The sequence below is a fragment of the Engystomops pustulosus genome, chromosome 10, assembly GCF_040894005.1.
Source record: "Engystomops pustulosus chromosome 10, aEngPut4.maternal, whole genome shotgun sequence".
In the NCBI taxonomy this organism is placed as follows: domain Eukaryota; kingdom Metazoa; phylum Chordata; class Amphibia; order Anura; family Leptodactylidae; genus Engystomops; species Engystomops pustulosus.
This window is the reverse complement of record NC_092420.1, coordinates 14,912,512-14,935,116: the sequence shown is the minus strand read 5'-3', so window position 1 is coordinate 14,935,116 and position 22,605 is coordinate 14,912,512. Positions and strand designations below refer to the sequence as shown.

The 22,605-nt window shown below is 43.8% G+C and overlaps 1 protein-coding gene across 3 annotated transcripts in view; it reads right to left on the bottom strand.

Moving 5' to 3' along the window:
* Window positions 1-22,605, bottom strand: part of FRMD4B (FERM domain containing 4B) — a 186,841-nt gene that overhangs the window by 64,138 nt on the left and 100,098 nt on the right. For all 3 annotated transcript variants that reach the window (XM_072128485.1, XM_072128486.1, XM_072128488.1), the window contains exon 5: window positions 5,652-5,736. In XM_072128485.1, coding sequence (XP_071984586.1) covers window positions 5,652-5,736 — 85 coding nt within the window. The remainder of the gene's footprint in view (window positions 1-5,651; window positions 5,737-22,605) is intronic.

The following is a 22,605-nucleotide window of genomic DNA, read 5'->3' as shown; positions in this document are numbered from 1 at the left end:
TGCAGGACGGGGTTAAAACACTATAGGACATGTAGGAAAACCTACAAAATAATGTGACTGCGGCTTTATTGCTTCGGGATGATACAATTGTATAATAATTAGCATATAAATAATACCAAGGCCTCAATTATAACGTCTGGGAATGAAAACGCTACAATATCAGTAAAAGTACAACGTCTCCACCATGGACGGAACCCGGACTAAAATTAATAATGAAGCAACTTGCAAAAAAGTCCTAAAAGGAAATCATCAAAATCACCATCATAATAAACCAGGGACATTACTCGTAGATCCAGGCACCGTAACTGTGGGAATCTTCTTATATTTGTTATCCATGGCCTCCTTCCTTCTAAAGTCAACTTTTTAAATTATGCTAATGAGTCAGAAGGGCTCTGGGGCTGTTATACTGTCTTCCCCTGCTCCCTCAGCACTTCCCCATCCCTCTGTCTGCTGAAATTGCACACAGCGGGAGGGTTTAGTGATCCTTGCACAGTGTAACAGCCTGTGAAGCTACAGCACAGAGGGGCTCTGGTAACACCCTCAGAGGCCTTCTGACTCATTAGCATAATTTACACATTGATTTTAGAAGGAAGGAGGCCATGGATAAGTAATATAAGAAGATTACCACGGTCACGATGCCTGGATCTATAAGTACGTGCCCCTGGATTATCATGAATAAATTTACTTTAAAGTATCGTCTCGTTTTTTTAGTATGCATAGTCCCAAATAAACCCACCATCATACTCAATTTTTTCTGTACCTTACCTCATGGTAACATATATACATCAGCAGTATATACCGTATGCAGTCTATAAAGAAGTTATTGGATCAATAGTAAATATACAGGTCTCCACTATGAAGATCAGTAACCTAGGAGTAAAGAGTGTGTCCTTCATTATCCCCTCCACATTTTGGGCCAATTTACTAAAACAACATCATGCAGGGGAGTATTTGGGATTTTGACAAACAGGTTCTGGTCTTGTTTTACAAAAACAAGCTCCATTTAGGGCATCCCATGCTCAAAGGTGCATTATGACCGCGATGCCCCTCTTTTGTTATTTGACACCACACAACCTGCCCAAAATTACAAAAAGCCTGCTGGGTGCTAGAGCCTTATTTCAGGCTTGGAGATCAGGGGCGTAACTACAGCGGTAGCAGCCATAGCAGCTGCTATGGGACCCACAGTGTCAGGGGGCCCCGACATCTGACCTGACAAACTAAAAAGTGGAGGATGTGCACCATTATATCCATATTATGTTGCACACTGTACATATATGTAATGTATATATGCTGCATGTGAATGCATACGATGTATGGTGTGTAAGTGAGTATAGAAATAAGTATATTTTTGAAGTGGGAAGGGGGGCCCCATTCAGAAGCCTGCTATAGGGCCCTGCCTCTCCTAGCTACGTCACTGATGGAGATGCATAGTCAGGAGGGTAGTACACAAAACGGTAGGGGATTTTTTAATATGTGCTATAATTACCTCCTCTATCATTGTAGAAGGTTTGGGAATATAGACTATTATATGAAATATTGAAATATGACTACAGGCAGTCCCCTACTTAAGAACACCTGACTTACAGACGACCCCTAGTTACAAACGGACTTCTGGATGTTGGTAATTTATTGTACTTTAGTCCTAGGCTACAATAATCAGCTGTAACAGTTATCACTGGTGTCTGTAATGAAGCTTTATTATTAATCCTGGTTCTTATGACAACCCAACATTTTTAAAATCCAATTGTCACAGAGACCAAAAAAAATTTGGCTGGAGTTACAATTATAAAATATATGGTTCCAGCTTACATACAAATTCAACTTAAGAACAAAATTACAGAACCTATCTTGTATGTAACCTGGGGACTTCCTGTATTATACTATTATATAATATGATTATTGTATCGGCGAGCGGCTCTTATGCCACAATCAGGACTCTGCAATAAAGGAAATGGCAATAGGAAACTTTCTTCCTAATTTGATTATAATAAGGATGTTATTCCTGAGAAAGTCAATGGGGCGATGTAATATCGATACCTATAAACATCACTTTCCCCTCCAGGGTTCTGACAAACATGTTTTATTGCCTGTTAAAGTCTATGTAGTAACTGTGGAAAGTTACATATCAGCTCCGTGGGAGGAAACGTTGCAAAACTGCACATCATAAAGATGGGTGGTGCCAGGTCCGGCCACTATCAGCCATTACTGGGTCAATATAACTGCCCGGTCAGGTCGGGTGATAGAGAGGGGGCAGAGTGTTAAGTGCTTTATAATGTCCTCACCTCCGCTCATTGCTTTCACCTTAGATTTCTGCCTTCCAATAATAATTATAAATAAAGGAATTATTATTATATGGCGCACACAGATAACGCAGCGCTGCACAGAACTTGCCAAATCAGTCCCTGTCCCCAATGGGGCTCACAATCTAATCAGCCTACCAGTATGTTTTGGAGTGTGGGAGGAAACCGGAGGACCTGGAGGAATCCCACACAAACACGGATGGATTATGCTGAAAATGGGAAATAGGAGTCCGGTGTTGTTGATCTTGTAGAGGTCACATGTTTCATGTGTCTCTTCTGCCTCCAGTAGGTATCTACTGTGTAAGTCAATGTCCGACCCAAAACTCATGCGTTTTCAAAAAAACGTATGCGTTTTTGACAGACTGCTTAAAAACGGGCCAAAAACAGGTTCAAAACGCCACGTGTGACCGCAGCCTTAGTTACGCCCCTGGTCCTGGTAGACTTGCTAAGATATATCTTTGATATAAATTTAGTTAAGGGGGGGTAGTAGTAGCTCCTGTTAACATATGGATTCTTAAAGGCAAAGTTCCACCGTACAAATGAGTTGTCTAACCAATCAGGAGCTGCAGGTAACTCACGAATGAGCTCGAGAATTGTGACTAATTTCATAGGTAACATCGCAATTTTATTTTTAATTTAGCTTTTAGGTCAATTTTATAAGAAAAAAATCCTTTTAGAAATGGCAACACTCTACTTTATCTTCCTGCGAGGAGTTAATTGCATTTTCCCGCTCTCTGGACACTGGATGTTGTCTCTTCGATCAGAGATGAAGGTTCCGGCCACTATTGGGTCTAATGCCTTTTTTATGAGCCAGCGTCAGCTACAATCTATGGGAGTCCTGTAATATCCTCCAGCAGCTGAATGGTTATATGGAGGGGGCGGAGCTTAGACACCTGTATGGGCTCAGGTATCAGCTGATCCTCCAGCCGCTGGATCGGGGATGACCTTTACCCCCTTCTCTTTCTGCATCTTTTGAATCCAGCAATGCAGCGCTGACATTGTCATTCACAATCTACGCTCAGCCCCGGTGGCAGGACGCCAAAACCCTAAACCTCCGTGTTTATGGAAAATTATACAGCATAACATTGCCGCACGGTTGAGGAGGAGGACAAGTCTATAAACGTAACCTCTAATTGTAACATCTACCTAAGGGGGTCATTCGGCTAGACCATAGGACCTTGTGCACACTGCAACATTCGGCACAAGGACTCTATAGGATCCATATAGTTCCAAAATATGGGGTTGTAGACTCTCCGCGCTTTGTTTTCTCCCCTGCAAAGATGTGCAATCCCTATGGAAGCTGGAATTTTTGAGTCTGGACTTTGGATTGCGGAGGTAGAAGCCTTATTCTCTTGGAGAAGGTTTATGGCCCCTATAGACAGGTTTCTGCCCCATCCAGAAGAAATGTATCAGGTTATCTTTTAGTAAGTGGATTCTCCATATACTATTTTTAAAGGGATTTTCCAATGATAGGGCCTAACTTGCTGATCGTTGGGGGGTGTCAGTGATGTGTACGGCACTCCGTCAGCTCCATGGAGATGATTGGGGCAGCCTGGCCATGCACGACCGACTGCTCCGCTCATCTCGGGAAGCGACGAGAGTACATAGGACCCCCACTGGAACCCCCGTTCTCATGATCTCTGGGGGTCTCATCACTGAGACCCGCATCGGTCACCAAGTTAGGCCCTATCCTGTGAATAGGGCCTAACTTGTTTCATGGGAAAACCCCTTTAAGGGTGATGCCACACATGGCGTTTTGAACCCGTTTTTGGTCCGTTTTTTAAGCAGTCCGTTAACAAACGCACAAGTGCATCCGTTTTTGACAGGTTTCACCAATTATCTTAATTAAAACTGGTCAAAAACACATGCGTTTTCATAAAACCAAAAACGGGTTCAAAACACCATGTGTGCTGCCCCCATCTTGCTGCAGATGGTGCTGGCTTAGGAGAAAGGCTCAACTCGCCTCATGCCTGGGGCTCCCCTACATATACAGAAAAGTTTGCCCACCCAGATAATTTTGTCAGGATTGGGTAATACTTTTACATAACTGGGAGCCTCCCACCTCTCTCTCCTGCATTCATGATGCGAGGCAAGTATTGGACATGTTGAATTTCATCATGCCCAATGCTTTACTCCCTTGTTAGATGAGCCACGTTCACTTTTCCAAATTGGAAAACCCATGCACTCTCAGCATAACCATGTTTTAGGGGGGAGTAAGAGGGCCAGCTGGTCTCCATCATCATCCCCATAGTGGAGCGCAGTAGGTGGTGCGGGGTAATCTGAAGACAAACATAGCCATAACGTGTAGGAACACAATCTCCTTCCTCGGCGGGCGGCTCGCACACTTTACAATGCTATCACTGTATATAGCGCCCTGGTGTTGTCCAGAACTGTATATACCTGTCACGTATGACATCTTCCGGGCTTGAATTGCTGATTCTTACTTGTTAAATTTCCATTTCTCAGTTACATCTGTTACTGGGAAAGCTGGGTGACAATAGATAAGACCAAAGCTCATAAATAGATCTCTACATGCATTTCTGCAGCTAACTATCCCAAGGGCAGATCCTACCTAAACTTCTTTAATTTTTCACCCCTTTGTATATTTTGGAAACTACCCATGCCCTTAAGACAACCTAAATTAACAACATGGTCATCATCAGGTTGTCCCTATAGTGCCAACAAACTACCCCAATATACAGTGCAGGAATAAATAGAATAGCGCCTGCTTTTGCTGCCATAAAATGACATGACAGAATTTTGTCTACCTACAGCCACCACAAGGGGGAGATAGCTGCATACATAGTCATAACATATAGTGATATAAATAAGTATGCCACAGTAGCCGCCTAGTAAATGCTACCAGCAACTTTAGAGGGACTTTGTTGTGTTTTCGAAAGTCCCGCAAAGCATGTTTTTATCCATTTTAGTAAAATATAGTATACTAGTGCACATAATTCAGCACATTTACTAAGAACAGTGATGATTCATGATTTCTGGCGCACGTTCTTCATGAATCTGGTGCCGCCTGCACTGCTCCGACAGAGTGCGCCAACTTTTTTTGTGATGCACCTTTAACATGGAGCGTGCAACACAATTCTGTCGGACTTTGCATGTTAAATTTGGCGCATGATCCGACGGAGCACCGGAGCGCCCCCTTCAGTGCAGAAATTTGTGTTGCATCAAGGGTAGAGTAGTCGCGACACAAAACGGTCAGGTGCGACATAAATGTGGCGCGGACCCTTCTTAAACACCCGTGCAACAGTGGGAAGAACGTGCAAAGTCCGACTGAAAACTGGCGCAAAGTCCTCAGTAAATGTGCCCCAATATCTATCATTACAAATAGATTACCTTGAATACACAGGCTTTCGCATTGAGGAAAAACAACTCCACCGTCGTGATCTCCTTCAGAAACGTTATACTTTCAATGTAAAATCTGGAAGAAAAAAATACGAAAAGTCAATTGATTTAATAATTCAATTTAAAAACGCTTAGTATACTGCAGTAAAGTGATAAACATAGCAAAAAAAATGTAAAAAAAAAAGTTTACTTCACTGCAGTAAAGTGACATTCATCATAATTGAAAAAAAAAAAACTAACCGAATAAAAGTTTATTTCACTGCAGGACAGTTGTGATAATTGAATTTTATACAGGTTTACTACACTGCAGTAAAGTGACATTCATAATAGTGTGATTTAACACAAAGGGGGTCATTTACTAAGGGCCCGATTCGCGTTTTCCCGACTTGTTACCCGAATATTTCCGATTTGCGCCGCTTGTACATGAATTGCCCCGGGTTTTTGGCGCACGCGATCGGATTGTGGCGCATCGGGGCCGGCATGCGCGCGACAGAAATCGGGGGGGGCGTGGCCGAACGAAAACCCGACGTATTCGGAAAAACCGCCGCATTTAAAATCCGAAAATGTGTCGCTTGGGGAGCGCTCACCTTCACCTTCTATGGGATGGTGCATTCCGGGGCGTTAAGATTATTTTCGGCGCTGCAGCGCCACCTGGTGGACGGCGGAGGAACTACCATCTTAAATCCCAGCCGGACCCGAATCCTGTGCAGAGAACGCGCCGCTGGATCGCGAATGGGCCGGGTAAGTAAATGTGCCCCAAAGTGTTCTTCACTGCAGTAAAGTAATGATCATAATAATAAAATTTAGAACAGCTAAATCACTGCAGCAAATAGACAAGCAATTGTAAGCTTTGAATTTAGCAGAAGTGTAATTCACTGAGGTCAACTGACACTCAAAAGTATTGAATTCAGAAAGTTTACTACACTACTGTAAAGCGAGACAGCATGTTGCAAATCTTTATTAAAGCAAATGTATAGTCTTGAAATTAACGCTGGAACCTGATACTACGGACCATTACTGATGATCATAGATGTATACAAGACAATTGGGCTCATTTACTAAGGGTCACGCTGCTTACTTTTGTCGGACTGTTTGCCTTGCACGGGTATTTAACAAGTGTCTAGGCTGGGATTTTGGCGCACGTGATCATTTTTGTGATGCAGCTCCGTTGGCTTCCATGCGACACGATTTAGGGGGCGTGATGTTGGATGATTCGGACTGAGCGCGGGATTTAACATTCAAATTGTGTCGCATGCAATTTGTTAAAGGTGGCCCACAAAAAGATGGAGAACTCTGTCGGACCTGAGCGAGGAAGCGACACATGCAGGATATCGGGCGCACGATCTTAGTGAATCGCGGCACAGTGCATTATCATTGGACAATGCACTTTCTGTGAGATCCAGCGGCTGGGTGAGTAAATGTGCCCCATTGTTTCATCTTTTGTTATGTAACTCTGTAAATCACGTAACATCGGGTTGGCGGCCAATCCAGTTCTGTTTGGTTCTCGTACCAGGAGTGCACATGTAGGAGTGCCATCACCTACTCTATGTTTGTGTTCGCTGTTCCTGCAGTACCGAGTCTCAGCAGACGCTTCATTACTAAGTGTTGCAGGAAGCCGATCTCTCCAAAGTAAACATGAAATTCCAGCGGACAAATCATTTTTCAGCGTTGCACAACAGTAAAGCAACATTACGGCATCGGGAGGGATTTATTTATAAGGCCGTGACAAAGCTCATGATTTATTCATGTCCTGTAATGAATGAAACGAACAGATGAATAGACAAAAGATCATCTCAGATTGGGAGCCACACATGACAGCGAGCACGGCAGATCTAGAGCTGATAGGAGACGGCTATCACATAGTCACCTGCAGCCTATATGGGAATGAACGAGTGCAAGTTATTTACAGCATGTCCACAGGATCTTGAGAACAGAGGTCCCCGCTCCGACATCCTCATAGTGGCTCAAATCTAAACATAGCCGCACATGTGTCGCTCTAATGGAGGCATTAAAATATGGTCCCCCAAGACTTAAATAAGGAGCCCCCTCGTTGGCAACTCTTTTCAGATGAGAGCCATCTGCTCTAGAAGAGATACCGAGTGGCCTTGGCAATCTCATAGTTTATTGAGGAGAATATAAAAATATTACATTATCACTGTCCTCCCAGCAGGCAGAAAAGTTATTGGGGCACATTTACTTATCTGTCCGACAGAGTTCACAGAAAGTGCATTGTCCGTGTATAATGCACTGTGCCGTGATTCACTAAGAACGTGCGCCCGATATCCTGCATGTGTCGCTTCCCCGCTCAGGTCCTACGGAGTTCACCTTCTTCTTCCTGGTGCAGGTAAGTGCATTGGATTGCGACACAATTTGAAAGTTAAATCCCGCGCTCAGTCCAAATCAGTTGCATCGTTCGACAGCCTGATTTCTGTCGCATGGAAGCCGGCGCAGGAGCGCTAAAATCCGATCACGTGCAACACAATCCCAGCGCAAACCCCTGTTAAATACCTGTCCAAGCTGTGCAATCCCGAAAAGGCGAACAGTCCGACGAAAGTGCGATCCGCGACCCTTAGTAAATGAGCCCCATTGACTCTAGCTTCCCATGTGATGCTGTGCTGAGGCGTCATGGGATCGATAACAGAGCACAGTGAAAGAGAAATCTGAATCTCTCAGGGGAAAGGAGGATCGGGCATGTTGAATTTATTTCTTCCCCTTTGAGGAGCTATTAACAAAGAACGTATAGGGGTGTCAAGAAAAATAGTTGTCCTACGAATAAGCATTCAGTCGACAGCTTCACTTGCTTTTACTCCAACCTCTGGGGATGCTGGGAGTTGTAGTAGCGGGGAAGTCCGCTGTAAAGCTGTTGGATTTGGATGTTTCTGCTGCTTGTTTACCTCTATTTTTCAGTTTACAGAGATGTTCCTGTGACCTGACCCCGTGATCTTTCCGGTCCTGCCATGTTCCCATCTTACAGTCATGATGCACAGGAAGCGGCAGGAGAAACGTAGAACTCTCCGGTGGGAAGTGGAAGTTATTGTCTGAGATGTAGTCACACAAAGGAGCAAACCAGGGATTTGGCATTTCAAAACTATTATTATTTAAACAGGAAATAACAATTTTAGCAAATATAATTTTTTCTTCTTCTATTATTGGCACAGTAGAGGACCCTTCCTGATCCAACAGGGGATCGGCTACACCTAGTCATCTACTAATTCCAATACCCAATTTCCACTGAGGTGGCGCTACAGGGTAAGTGAACAGGAAGAAACAAAATTCCCAGGACAGCCATTGATTTCAGAAACGAAAAGGAAAATTACATATCTGAAACCTTAGCAAGTAACGGGCAAGGGACCTATCTTTTAGGTTATGTAAGTTCGGAACACAGTCGCCATCTTGAAAGCCGCCATGCTGGATCAAGCTAAAATTTTCCAATGAACAGGTAATCATGTAACATATCAAAGAAGATCACAATTGTCTCGGAAATCAATTGCCGCAATTAGATTTGCATTAAAGTTTTTGCATCAAAGGTTATCAACACAGAGATTCTACAAAAATTCTCACGCAGTTCTATAATGATTGGATGCATCGCCTTCAGCTCTGTGTACAGCAACGCAGACAGCACGTCACATAGCTGTGCATCACGGGGAATGTCACCGGTTGTTGTTGCAACTTTGATAAACTTTAAAACCACAAAAAATATTAGAAATCTGATCGGGTCAGTCTTTGATATGTTACATGACTACCTTACCCATGATCCAATATGGCAGCTTTAAAGATGGCAGTCATTTTTGGACATATCCTAAAAGATATCCTCTTACCAATTACTTGCTGGTGTAACAGATAATTTTCAATTTTGTTTCTAAAATAAAAGGGCATCCAAGTACTTTTGACTAACCCTGTAGCTCCCCTAGTGGTCATTGCAGGTAGCCATCATCAGCCATTTTGAATTATATGACTGAACCTTGCGGAAGGTTTGTTTTTTTGGGGCTTTTTTGCGCTTCTCTCTACTTTCTTTTCTTTGCACCATAATCTATGCCTGGGAGGAAAAACAGAGCTCCCCTCTAAGGTAAGTAATTACCAGACATAGACGCAGCAGGTTACCTCCTTACAATGATTGGAGAGTAACCTTACGGAGGTCCCTTTAAGGCTGTAATATTGTTCTTACGTTAGTAATAATATTATGAAATTCTAACATAAACATTTTACTTTCACTGTCAGATATTTGCTGAATTATGAAACAAAATAATATAAAAAAAAAACGTAGGAAAACTTCCATTTCCCTCCAAGAATTGAGTCACCGTGAATCAGAGCCGCAGGAAGAAGACGGATGATTCACTTCTCCGCCTCATAACCATCTAACACTTGGCTCAATCCTGTTCTTCCAGATTATAATGGTTCAGTGCACACCGGGCATTGCCAGCCGGTACCAGCTTGTAGCCATCCTCCCGTATAATCTAGTTACAAGTCAGTTAATGGATACATAAGGACAAAGCCTACACCAGTGATGGTGAACCTTTTGGAGACAGAGTGCCCAAACTTCAACCAAAACCCATGTATATGTCGCAAAGTGCCAACATGACAATTCAAGCAGTAACTTATTGATCCCTGCTGTATCACAGGTTTCAATCGTATTGGCGTCCTGAGTTCACCAATACAATAGAAAGATGATGGAGAAATTTGGATTGTAGCTTCCCTCCAGGGTCCCCTGAAAAGAAAGAATCAGGGTTCCCACAGCTGGAGCTCCAAAAATAATCTCTCTCTTTCCACACTTTCTCGTTCCTCCTGTAGCCCTGGAAGCCAAGGATGTCGCTTTAAATTGGCGCTGAGTATGGCACGTCCTGGGCTGACTTGGACCACAGGAGAAAGCCTTGAGTCCTGTTTGGCAAACTCTGTGTTAGAGTGAAGGCCTTGGTGCCCACAGAAAGGGCCCTGAGTGCCACCTCTCGCACCCGTGCCATAGGTTTACCACCACTGGGCTACACTATGAGGTTCTCCTGCTTCTCTGCCATTCAGGTCTTTGGGAAAGATTATTACCAACAGCAGGGCCACCATCAGGGGGGTTTAGTGTGACTGTGTTCAGGGGGCCCTAAGGAGAAGGGGCCCCAAGTCTCAGAAAATCCTCCTCCTTTCCCAGGTGCAGGGAACTCACTGTGCACACAGAGCCGGATTACTATTCTGTGGTGGTGGGGTCCAAAAAATTTGCCAGTTAGTGACAGCCCTGACCTACAGTACTGATTATCAGGATTATCAGGACTTTATACAACATGGGATCAGCTAATAGTAGTCAGGTATACAAACTCCAATAATCAGAGTAAATGTTCCTATATACTCTTGTTTGGCCAATTACTGGCTTGTGTAGAAGATCCTATTCTTTGGAGGACCCAGCATGTCCATGCATTACATGGACAACCCACTGATTTAAAAGGGAAACATGTAATGCTTAATTTCCTCTTGTGGTGGCGCTGCAGGGAAACTAAACACCTACCATTGATTTCTCTACAGATCAAACTTAAAGGGGTGTTCTCATATTTTATACTTATGATGTAAATACATGATAGATATGTGTCTCTTCTATGGGGCAGATTTACTTGCGATCCAGCGGCGCGTTCTCTGCGGTGGATTCGGGTCCGGCCGGGATTCATTAAGGCAGTTCCTCCGACGTCCACCAGGTGTCGCTGCTGTGCTGAAGAGCATCGGAATGCACTGAAGTTCCCCGAGCCATCCTGGATGAAGGTAAGCACGTGTCGAGCGACACTTTTTTTTTTAAAATGCGGCGGTTTTTCCAAATGCGTCGGGTTTTTTTACGGCCACGCCCCCTGATTTCCGTTGCGTGCATGCCGGCGCTGATGTGCCACAATCCCATCGCGTGCGCCGAAATCCCGGGGCAATACAGGGAAAATAGGCGCAAAACGGAAAAATTTGCGTAACCCGCCGGTAACACGCGATTCGGGCCCTTAGTAAATGACCCCCTATGTGATTTTAGGCCACTGAGAAACACCATATGATCTATGGACCCTAAAGTAGACAATTCCTTTAAGAATTTTTCTTCATATATAAAAAATAATTTTTTCATTGAATTGAAATTATCATAATTCCAACGAGAGGATGATTTGTCTTAGTAAAAGAGGGATGTTTTTTTTTTCTCTCAAATCCCATTTCCTTGGGGTTGACCCTCTATTATTCCTTGGGGTTGTGTCCTATGGGATACATTGTGGTCTTGTATTCGGCCCCGGAGATGACAGCGTCCATGGGTGTTCTGTAGAGATAAGCGGCTCCTGCGCTCAGGAAGAAGCTGTGGTCCAGTAATGTAGATTACCGCGTCCGTCTTCTGGGGGGGGGGGGGGATGGGGGTGTTACATAATAATGTAATTAAAGAGTGACTGCTAATATTAGCCCCACATGGTTTGGCCAGATAAGATTACCCCGTCCACTAGATGTCATTGTAATGGGACATTTTACAGTACAATGTGTCACATATAGAAGCCATTGTCACGTCTTGTCTGAAATTGTAATTAACCCCTCATTGTACTTGATTCTATTGTACGTCCGCCATTACCACGGTGCAATTATTTTCCATAACAATATAATATAATCCTTGCCAATCATCTTGTGGTCTGAAAATATAGTTTTAGTAAATGCTTGTATTGTTAACGGGGTTCACCCAATAATCCACTGATGGTTAGTAGAAGGGTAAAATAGAAGAAGACATAACCCCTTTCCATCTGCTGCAGGTCCCAGTGTACATGTGTACATGTGTGTTTATACCACTATGTGACTTTTTATCTGGATTTTACAGCAGCTTTCATCCTGTCTTTGAAACTGCTGCTGGAGACTTAGCTGCTGTAACTTTCTGCTCCGCCTCCCCTCTCTGTAGACCTTTTGTAATCTCCAGGCCTAGCTGCTGTACCTCACTGCTACCTCTCCATAGGCTTCTTTGTAATCTGGTGACCAAGCTGCTGTGACTCACTGCTCTCCCTCCCCCACCATAGGCTTCTTTGTATTCTGGAGACCTAGCTGCTGTGACCCCCTCCCCATCACCTCTCCATAGACCTCTTTGTAACTTGCAGACCTAGCTGCTGTAACTCACTGCTCCCTCTCCATAGACCTCTTTGTATTCTGGAGACCTAGCTGCTGTAACTCACTTTTCTCCCTCCCTTTTTCATAAATTTTTGTAATCTGGAGACCTAGCTGTTCTAACTCACTGCTCCTTCTCCATGGACTTGTTTGTAATCTGAAGACCAAGCTGCGGTGACTCACTGCTCTTCCTCCCCCCACCATAGCCTTTTGTATTCTTGAGACCTAGCTGCCGTGACTCTCTCCCCATCCCTCTCTCCATAGACCTTTTTATAATCTGCAGACCTAGCTGCTGTAACTCACTGCTCCCTCTCCATAGACTTCTTTGTATTCTGGAGACCAAGCTGCTGTGACTCACTTTTCTCCCTTCCTTCTTCATAAACTTTTGTAATCTGGAGAGTTAGCTGCTATGACTCCCAACCCCCTCCCCTCTTTATAGACTTCTGTGTAATCTGCAGACATAATTGCTGTGAGTGACTGCTCCCTCTTCATAGACTTATTTGTAATCTGACAACGCAGTGAATGCGTCAATTCATTAATGTACCGCATGGTCGCATGCTCAACAACACGAGTCTAGTGCTGTGCCACATTCATCATTGTGATGATAAACCTGTTGCAGTTTAAGACTGTCGGCTTCTATTTTAGATTTGCTGTGAACTGGTCTAAATTGTGCCCTCCTAATTTCTTTGGCACACAAACTATTTTGCCAGCATGCCACGCCCCCTATTCCCAAGGTCATACCCCTTTCCTTGAGGCCACACCCCTTTGTCAGACAGATCGGAAAAAGTGGTAAAAAATAGTCTAAAAGCCATGAATAATGGGGCACGTTTACTTACCCGGTCCAGTCGCGATCCAGCGGCGCGCTCTCCGATGTGGATTCGGGTCTGCTGGGATTCACTAAGGTCCGTGCGCCCGATATCCAGTAGGTGTCGCTGCTGCGCCGAGGTCCACCGGAGTTCACCTTCGTCTTCCCGGTGCATGTAAGTGCTGATCTTGCGACACAATTTTTTTTTTAAATTCTGCGTTTTTTCCGAATCCGTCGGGTTGTCCGATGGCCACTATATGAGTTTATTTAAGGACTATTAATAGGTTTGTGACTATGAAGTTACCACATGTAAAAGGAAACCCTCACAATATTTCACATATATCAAATACACGCGGTCCCCTACTTAAGGACACTCGACTTACAGACAACCCATAGTTACAGACGGACCTCTCTGCTCACTGTGACCTCTGATGAAGCTCTCTAACATTTTCTCTAACCTTAGGGCCTCCAATACCGATCCTATGAGATTCTCAGATCCATCTACATCGTGGAATGATGTTACCGAGAATGCAAAAGCAAAATGTAATTTAGAAGTAAAAAAAATGTAATCATTATTCATGTAGTGACATAAAACACGTAAGCGGAGTTTCTCCTATTCCTCCGGTGCTGAGCAGAAATGCCGTTCAGCAATAAATTGGTTTTCTATTACATCTCCGGGAGATGAACGCGTCTGCGGTGACATGTAAATACCCAGATCATAGCAGAAATGAGACCTCCCCATGGACGATGGTGGAATGTAAAACTAAACGTGAGACTATTACACATGGAGGCTCCGGCATTGTGTATGATAGACAGGAGGGGACGTGGTAATCCCATCCAAAACCCCTCAGGGCCAATGGCAGGTCAATTATTAATAGGAGTTTATGAGGCTATGCTCACACTACTACTGTCAGGATAACCATTGTTCTACCCTATTTATTACTTGGTATTACAGGCGGTCCCCTACTTAAGAACACCCAACTTACAGACAACCCCTAGTTAAAGACGGACCCCTCTGCCCACTGTGACCTCTGGTGAAGCACTCTAGATGTTACTATAGTCCCAGACTACAATGATCAGATGTAAGGTGTCTGTAATGAAGCTTTATTCATAATCCTTGGTCCCATCACAGCAAAAAAATTTGAAACTCCAATTGTCACTGGGACAAAAGAAAAAAAATTGTCTAGAACTTCAATTATAAAATATACAGTTTCAACTTACATACAAATTCAACTTAAGAACAACCTCCGGACCCTATCTTGTATGTAACCCAGGGACTGCCTGTACTTGGTTACTATTACTATTCTACCAGAATCGGCAAAGAAGGCTCCTACCGGGTTCTCCGATGCCGATGTGGACAGGCTGTATTCGTATCAAGGTCTTGGTGGTGCCCAATCGCGCTTGACCTCCCAAAAAGAAACTGGCTCTGTAAATTATCATTTAGAATTATTCATGTTTTTGCTTTACGGTTAGTAATGAACAGGAAGTAGTTGTATCCCTGTGGGTCAGATTTTGCATTACAACATGGCTGATCGGTGGTCCATTGGATTTTTTTTTCTCCCAAATGGATTACAACACAACAGACTACTCGGACCACTAAGTGGGTGTGCAGGTTCAGCCAAAAATGGCTAATGGAAGTCTGATGTCTGATGGGGCATTAGGCCTCCATTGAGTGCGCCAGAATTTGTTGGTGTTAGATGATGTATTGTTAACATTGTTTGGTTTGGTATTTGGGTTAATCCATTTCCAATTCAAAATAAATGACCACAGTAGGGGGTGGGATTAAAAATAGTGGCCACAATAGGGGGCAGGACACAGAAATACTGTCCACGATAGGGGGCGGGTTCAGAAAATACTGGCTACAAAAGGGAATGGGATTAAAACATAATGGCCAAAATAGGGGTGAAATAAAAAATACTGTCCACAATACAGTAGAATAAAATAAATATTAAGACATACTGGCCACAACAGGGGGCAGGACTACAAAAACACTGTCCACAATAGGGAAAGGGATTAAAAAATAATGGTCAAAATAAGGATCTTAATTAAAAAAAAATTCTGGCCACAATAGGGGGGTGGGATTAAAAAAAATTCTGGCAACCATAGAGGGTGGGATTACAAAAATATGGGCCACGATAGGAGGAGGGATTACAAAATACTGTCCACAATAGGGGGGCAGGATTAAAAAGTACTAGTCAAAAGAGTGGCTGGGATTTAAATATAATGGCCAAAATAGGGAGCGAAATAAAAATAGTGGCCACAATAGGGGGCGGGTTTAGAAAATACTGGCTACAATAGGGAATGGGATTAAAAAATAATGGCCAAAATAAGGATCTTAATAAAAATAAATTCTGGCCACAATAGGGGGCAGGGCTATAAAGATATGGGCCATGATAGGGGGTTGGATAACAAAATACTGTTCACAATAGGGGGGCAGGATTAAAAAGTACTGGTTGGGATTTAAGAATAATGGCCAAAATAGGGAGCGAAATAAAAAATACTGACCATCAGGGGCAGGATCAAAAAATAGTGGTCATAATAGGGTTGAGCTCCCAATATTGGCCAGAATAAAAAACAAGCTCAAATATGTTGCCCAAATTGAGGCTGGGACAAAATTAAAAAATACAGGTCACATTAGTGGGGGGGGGGGGGACTACTAAAAATACTGGCCAATATAGGGTGCACAACTAAATACGAAACAGCCACAAAGAGGGTCAAGGCACGAAAATACAGATCACAATAGAGGACAGGACTCAAAAACAGTGGCCACAATGGGCAGGACTCAAAAATATCTGATACAGTAGGGGAGGAGACCCAATATAGATGGGGACCCCTTTATCTGGTAGGTGCACACATATTGGCTTCCAAAGGAGCTGGTCAGAAGATACCGGCCAGGATTGTATATATGTATATCTATGTACAGTATATATTGTGTCTACACATCTTCCACTTGTACAATTTGTGCTTTTGTTGGGGATAATCCTGCTCTCCATGTACAATATCTTATTGTTCCCTGAAAACCCTGCAGCGAGATCTGTATGAAACCATAGACGTCTCCTCTCCGGGGTCTCATCTAATGTTTTACACAGTAAAAATGTGTGAAAATATGAGCAGCGCGGAATAATGAACAGACGTGGGTATTGTGTGGAGCCGGATGGTGAAGGTCACCTGGGTGTCAGTATCGTGTTCAGAAAGGACTGCAGGGGATCCGACAGGTACGTGCTTGTACTGCGACCAAAACCTGAGACTGACTGGAGATAGGGAAGACATAGATATATGGGGAGGGCTGGAGACCGCAGTCTTCTTACCCCCTCCTAGCTCTCATCCTACTAGTTCTTGATTTCGTTCTACTTGGATCTGTCTGCACAGTACTGGTTACCAGATAAGTTCTGCTGGTATCTACCTGCATGTTACTGGTTACGCGATACGGGGCAGATATTGTAGAGCTGACCTTATAGAGTATGGGGGCAGCTGGATTACCCTGGTACCTGAGTGGCTGTCTTCAGCACAGCCTAGGTGGAACAAGCCTCATCCCCGAGATCCCGAGGATCTGCAATAAGATGGATGGTTTCTCCCAAGGTCACTCCTAATGTATGTGTGATGTCAAAAACCACAGGGAGATGGTAGAGGGGAGGCCTGTGATGTTAGTGGCAGCCAGGAATCACACGTGGATACAAGATGAAGAATATCAAACTCATAGTCTCTTTATTTTAAAACTAAAAAGCAGAAAACGTAACAGGCTCAGGTAGACGTCCTTTCTGCCAATGTCCAAGGTAAATGGTTGGATGCAGTCTGGTATAATAAGCTCAGTGTCCAAATTCAGGAACTTAGGGCCGGAGAATGTAGAAGCTGCTTGGGCAGGGAATCATAGCTACAGGACTGGCCTCAGGTAGGAGACAGCAGCAGCTGGCTGCTGTTTGCAGGCCTTGTGTCCTCTCACAAGAGGGTCTCAGACTCTTCTAGGGTTCTTCTAGACTATTCCGGAACTCTCTGGAACTTCCAGCCAAAGGGAGTATAAGTTAATTTCCACTCTGGGTGGGGTTCCAGGTATTCACCAGGTAGGCAACAGAACAGGATTGACAATCATCAAAACACACTTTATGGTTGGTTAACAATTATTAACTAATTATGGACCGTAGCTGGTGGGTGATGATATAGCATATGTGGGAGCACATGATTTGGTAAGGACAGCATTGGCAGAGCCATTATTACACATGGAAGGGGTTTTTCCATGAACAAGAAAAACTCTAGAGGGTGGGGTTGTCTCCCGATTCCTGCGTGGATATGGTAATTTCTTCATTTTTGGCTTCCAATCAGATACAGGCCCGAAAAGTGACCAGGAGAGGGAGTCTTCGTATTCGTGGAGAACCTGTATAAGTGGGTGCTCCATTGTTTCAGTACTTTTGACCTATTCTTGTAGTAGTTCATCAATATCCAGAGATGACAGAATTTGGATTTACCCTTTAAACAACCTAAGCAATTGCTTGGGGGCCCAGCAGCGATCTTCTTCAGGACACCCATGAAGATTAAAGAAACGGCAGAGCAGGAGCAAAATACTTTTCTATGTATTAGGAGAGGGACCCCAGAAATAAAGAATCAGACCAAGTCAATATCAAGTTTAATAGGGACCCAACAGATCAGATCATTCTGGCTTCAAACCAGAGACTGAAGCAAGAAGGACAGCGCTGTTGTCGTAGAGGTGGCCAAAGGTGAGGTGAGCGAAGCCAGTGATGTCACGTTTGCTGGTCACATGACCTGGTTAGAGCTCTTTTCAAATAAAAGTGGCTGAGCTGCAATACCGAGCACAGCCTCTGTACAAAATATGGCGCTATTGCGTGTAAATTGTGGATTGTGGGGGTTCTAGGTGTTGGACCACCACTAAGGTGATACAATGACCTATCCTAAGGATACACCATCAATATGTATGTCTCTGAACACCCCCTTTAAACCTGAAGACACTTCACTCAGAGCCTAATAAGTAAATCCTGTCACTTGTGGACCGGCTGCCGATAGTTTTCTCTCCGGTCCAACAACTTTTTTTTTCTCTTTCTAAACTTTCCAAAGTAATTTGTTGCAAACTCTCCTTGCAGTAAAAAAAACTTCCCAGACCAGTAAAACCAGTTCAGACTGGAGGCCCTTTCCTCTACATATTATACAATTCTGTATTTCGGCTCTCACTGACTCTGCCCTATTGTGAGAGAATGGGTGCAACTTTTTGGATGCGGTTCAGATGAGTAAGTAGCCCATCCGGCCCATCATTAGCCCACGCTTCTAGGGCGCAGGAAGGCAATTGTTTATCTGGGACAATGTGCAATTAAAAATCAGCTGGGATACAAGGGTTACTGTCAATCACGGCTCCCGGAGAACACTCTTAAAGGGAATCAGCAGCTCCTAAAGGGAACCTGTCATTTAACAAACATCTGACTTGTTAAAAGTTTTGCTAGGTAGTTGGGATTCCCCATCAATCTCTAAAACAAAGGGGCAAAGGAGACATTTAATAGATTGGTAGGGCTCCAAGCAGGGTCGGCTCCAGGTTTCAGGAGACCCCTGGGTGACAGAGCCTCAGTGGGCCCCTTTGCAGTGAACTCATTAAAGATTCAGATACTAAAACAGTCTCCTGTTCCCTAAAATATTCCCTAGTTTATCATCCCAAAGAGCCCCACTCATTGTTATTTTATATACCCCCCACCTCCCACCCCCTCACATCCATGGATTCCTTATTTACAGCTTTGTGTGGGCCCTCAGCAGCTCTGGGCCCCGGAACTTGCCCAGGGATGCCCAGTGCCGGCGCCGATCCTGGGTCTAAGTAGCAAGACCTAATTGATGGAATTCCTAACATGTCACAATAATATAATAATACTCTACATACTTGTAATACCAAAAGCAACCACTATAAGGTGCATGGCGCTGTGCTTGGTGACTACATTGAGCTTGTTAACACTTTTCAAACAGCTGTTCGGTAGGGGTTTTGGATTTCGGGCAGCCAACAATCGGAAATTGATGATCCATCCTAAATATCAGTCACAAGTATCACTGCCCTTTAAGAAGTCCACCAAATTTATAAGCCAGAATAGAGAATGGCTACAAAAAGAGAAGTTTTACTCTGGAGGACCCACTATGTCCATGTATAACACGACCACCCTACTACCTTGTGTAATACTTCATCTCGCCTGTGGTGGCGCTAGAATAATAGGGAACAGTTTGTGCCTAGTTCAATGAAATGCAAAAATATATTTATTTTATTCGGATCTTAAAGATTGAATGTTTGCAGCGATGTCTTTGAGGATGAATTGAGAGTTTTCTCAGCCCGTTCATCGGCCACAAGTGGCGCGGGAGCTCGTAAAAGAGAGCGGACCTCTGTGTCTGGCATCGTAAAGGTTAATAACAAGGTCTCTATTATCTTTTGTTTTCTCTCCAGGACTAACAATACTTCAATGAAACGAGACGACGCGTTCAGCGCTGCGGAGGATTACAGCTCCGGAGGGAACGTCACTTATCATCAATTTATAGAACACGTTTCCAGACATCACAGTAACAAGACCATGTCCAGGAGATGCCCAGGAGTCTAATAGTCTCCTCAGGTAGGGGATGAAATGTTCTTTCTAGAATTCCCCTTTTACGTTAACCTAGCAAAAAAAAAAACCATGAGCAGAAAAGAGTCACATTTGCACGAGATGAGTCAAGTTTATAGGCTAGAAGGGAAGTTTTGCTTCAGATGCCCATATCTTCAATTCTAAACACAGTCATATTAAAGATGTGCATCTCATCTTCCAGATGGCAGCTTGTAGTTCTATGAGCTACAGAACCAGAGATACAGAACTGTCCATAAAGACATAGCTGGGAACTGGATCTCTATCTGCAGCTCATATTCCCAACTATTTCTATAACTGTTTGTATCTCTGGCTGAAAGCTGATATTCTAATCTTTAATATGACACCAGCAGCAGGTTTCTATGTACTGTAAAAGTGAAGACAGGGGCGTATGAAGTGACTCTCCTCCTTGACTCATCTCAGGTCAAATCTGACTCGTCTCTCTGCTCATTTTTTTTTTTTTTTAATAAGTAAACAGATATCATATAAAAGAGGGCATAAAAGAGGGAAATCTACAAAGGACATTCCATCCCCTACCTGAGAAGTTTAATGGGGTAAAATCTGGTGACTGTATCCCTTTTAATAGAGAAGGTCTCCTATATGAAACCTCAATTTACTATCCCCCAATAGCTTCTATTTGTACCACAGGTAAGCCAGAGGATTCAATGAGAACTGTGTAATACCTAATTCCTCCTGCTGGGGCGCTGTTGGGAAATCGAAGAAGTTTCCTTGGACCCCAATACAGAATCTATACCCGGCCCCCGAGTACATGAAGCTCTTTGTTTAGGTTTATAAACTGAGTTCTAAATGTACAAGCTTTACCATTGTCTTAAAAATTTTATGTAACTGCAGGACGGTGCAACAGTGGGTTAAAGTTGTCGGACGGTAGCAGCGCCCTCCATTCTTATATTTTATTAGGTGGTTAAATGCTACTTGCAGCTTCTATCCGGGGTAATGGTGTAATCCTCTAACCCAGTTCACAGGGTGTTATGTGCTCACCTCGCTGACTAAGAGGACAGCAACACCCACAGCGAGTCCAGCACATCCTACTGGAGATGATAGGTACATAGCGCCCCCTGCTGGGGAAGGACCAAACCGTCTCTATTATTAATAATTCTTATACATATGTCCCCTATAAGAATATTCAAGAAGGCGACAAGTAATTAGTTATTGTAAATAGTAACAGTTCAGAGCAAGATGGATCATATTGGGGCACATTTAGGCCCCTTCCACACTTGCGTTGCAGATCACGTCATAGTTTGATCAGGGTGCAATCAGGGTTTGGTCAGTGAAAAACGCACATTTTGCATCAGAGTGCAATCAGTTCTCAGTCAGAGTTTGTTCAGTGTCTCAGTTTTTCACGCGCGTTTTCAATGCAATTTCAATGCGTTTTTCACGTGCAGAAAATGACCGTGAAATGGACTCAGGACTGAGCTCTATCTTTTGTATGGCAATTGATGCGTGAAAAACGCATTGCACTTGCAAGTGTCTCAGAGTGCAATGCGTTTTTGATGCGTCTCCATAGACTTGCATGGTCCGTTTTTCACGCGAGTGACTTGCAAAAGTAGAGCATGTCGAGATTTAAACGCGCGTTAAAAAAACCGTGCGTGTGTGCGTGAAAAAAAATGCAAGTCTGAAAAGACCCATTGGTTACAATGGGTCAGAGTGCAATGCAAGTTCTGCGCGTCAAAAGCACATGCAGAAAACGCGAGTGAAAAACGCAAGTGTGAAAGGGGCCTTACTTAGAAAGTCGGAAAATACGCTAAAAGTGAGTTCACCATGTTTTTTGAGGTGCACCTTTAACATAGGGCGTGCAACACAGATTCCATGTTAAATACGGCGCTTGGTCCGAATCAGTCAGACCGACGGCGCGCCCCCTAATTTGTTTCACATGGAGGCCACAAAAGGGTCACGTGCGATACAATAGCGGCGCAGACACTTCTTAAATACCTGTGCAAGCCGTTTTCGCCTAAAATAACGTGTAAATGTGCCCCAATGTGTCTCAGGTTCGCCTATTTTTGCGCCTGGTTTGTTCCTTTTCTTGGCTTGTGATCTATGATGGATCTAGTTCTGCCTTATTAAATGCGTTTTGGAATTTTCACATATTCCATTCATTTGCACCAAATTTGACTCAAATTTTTACTCTACAAAGTAGATCTCATATGTGACTAATAAGGGCTTCATCTCTGCACATATCGGGGCACATTTACTTACCCGGTCCCTGCGCGATCCCCGATCTGGAGTGTCCGACGAGGAAAAACTCTGCCGCGATTCAGTAAGATGGTCGCCCCCGATATCCTGCATGTGTCGCTTCCCCGCTCAGGTCTGACAGAGTTCACCTTCTTCTTCCTGGTGCATGTAAGTTCTTGGCTTGCGACACAATTTGAAAGTTAAATCCCGCGCTCAGTCTGAATGAGTCGGATTGTCCGACAGAACGCCCCCCCCCCCCGCCCCCCCCCCGGTTTGTGTCGCATGA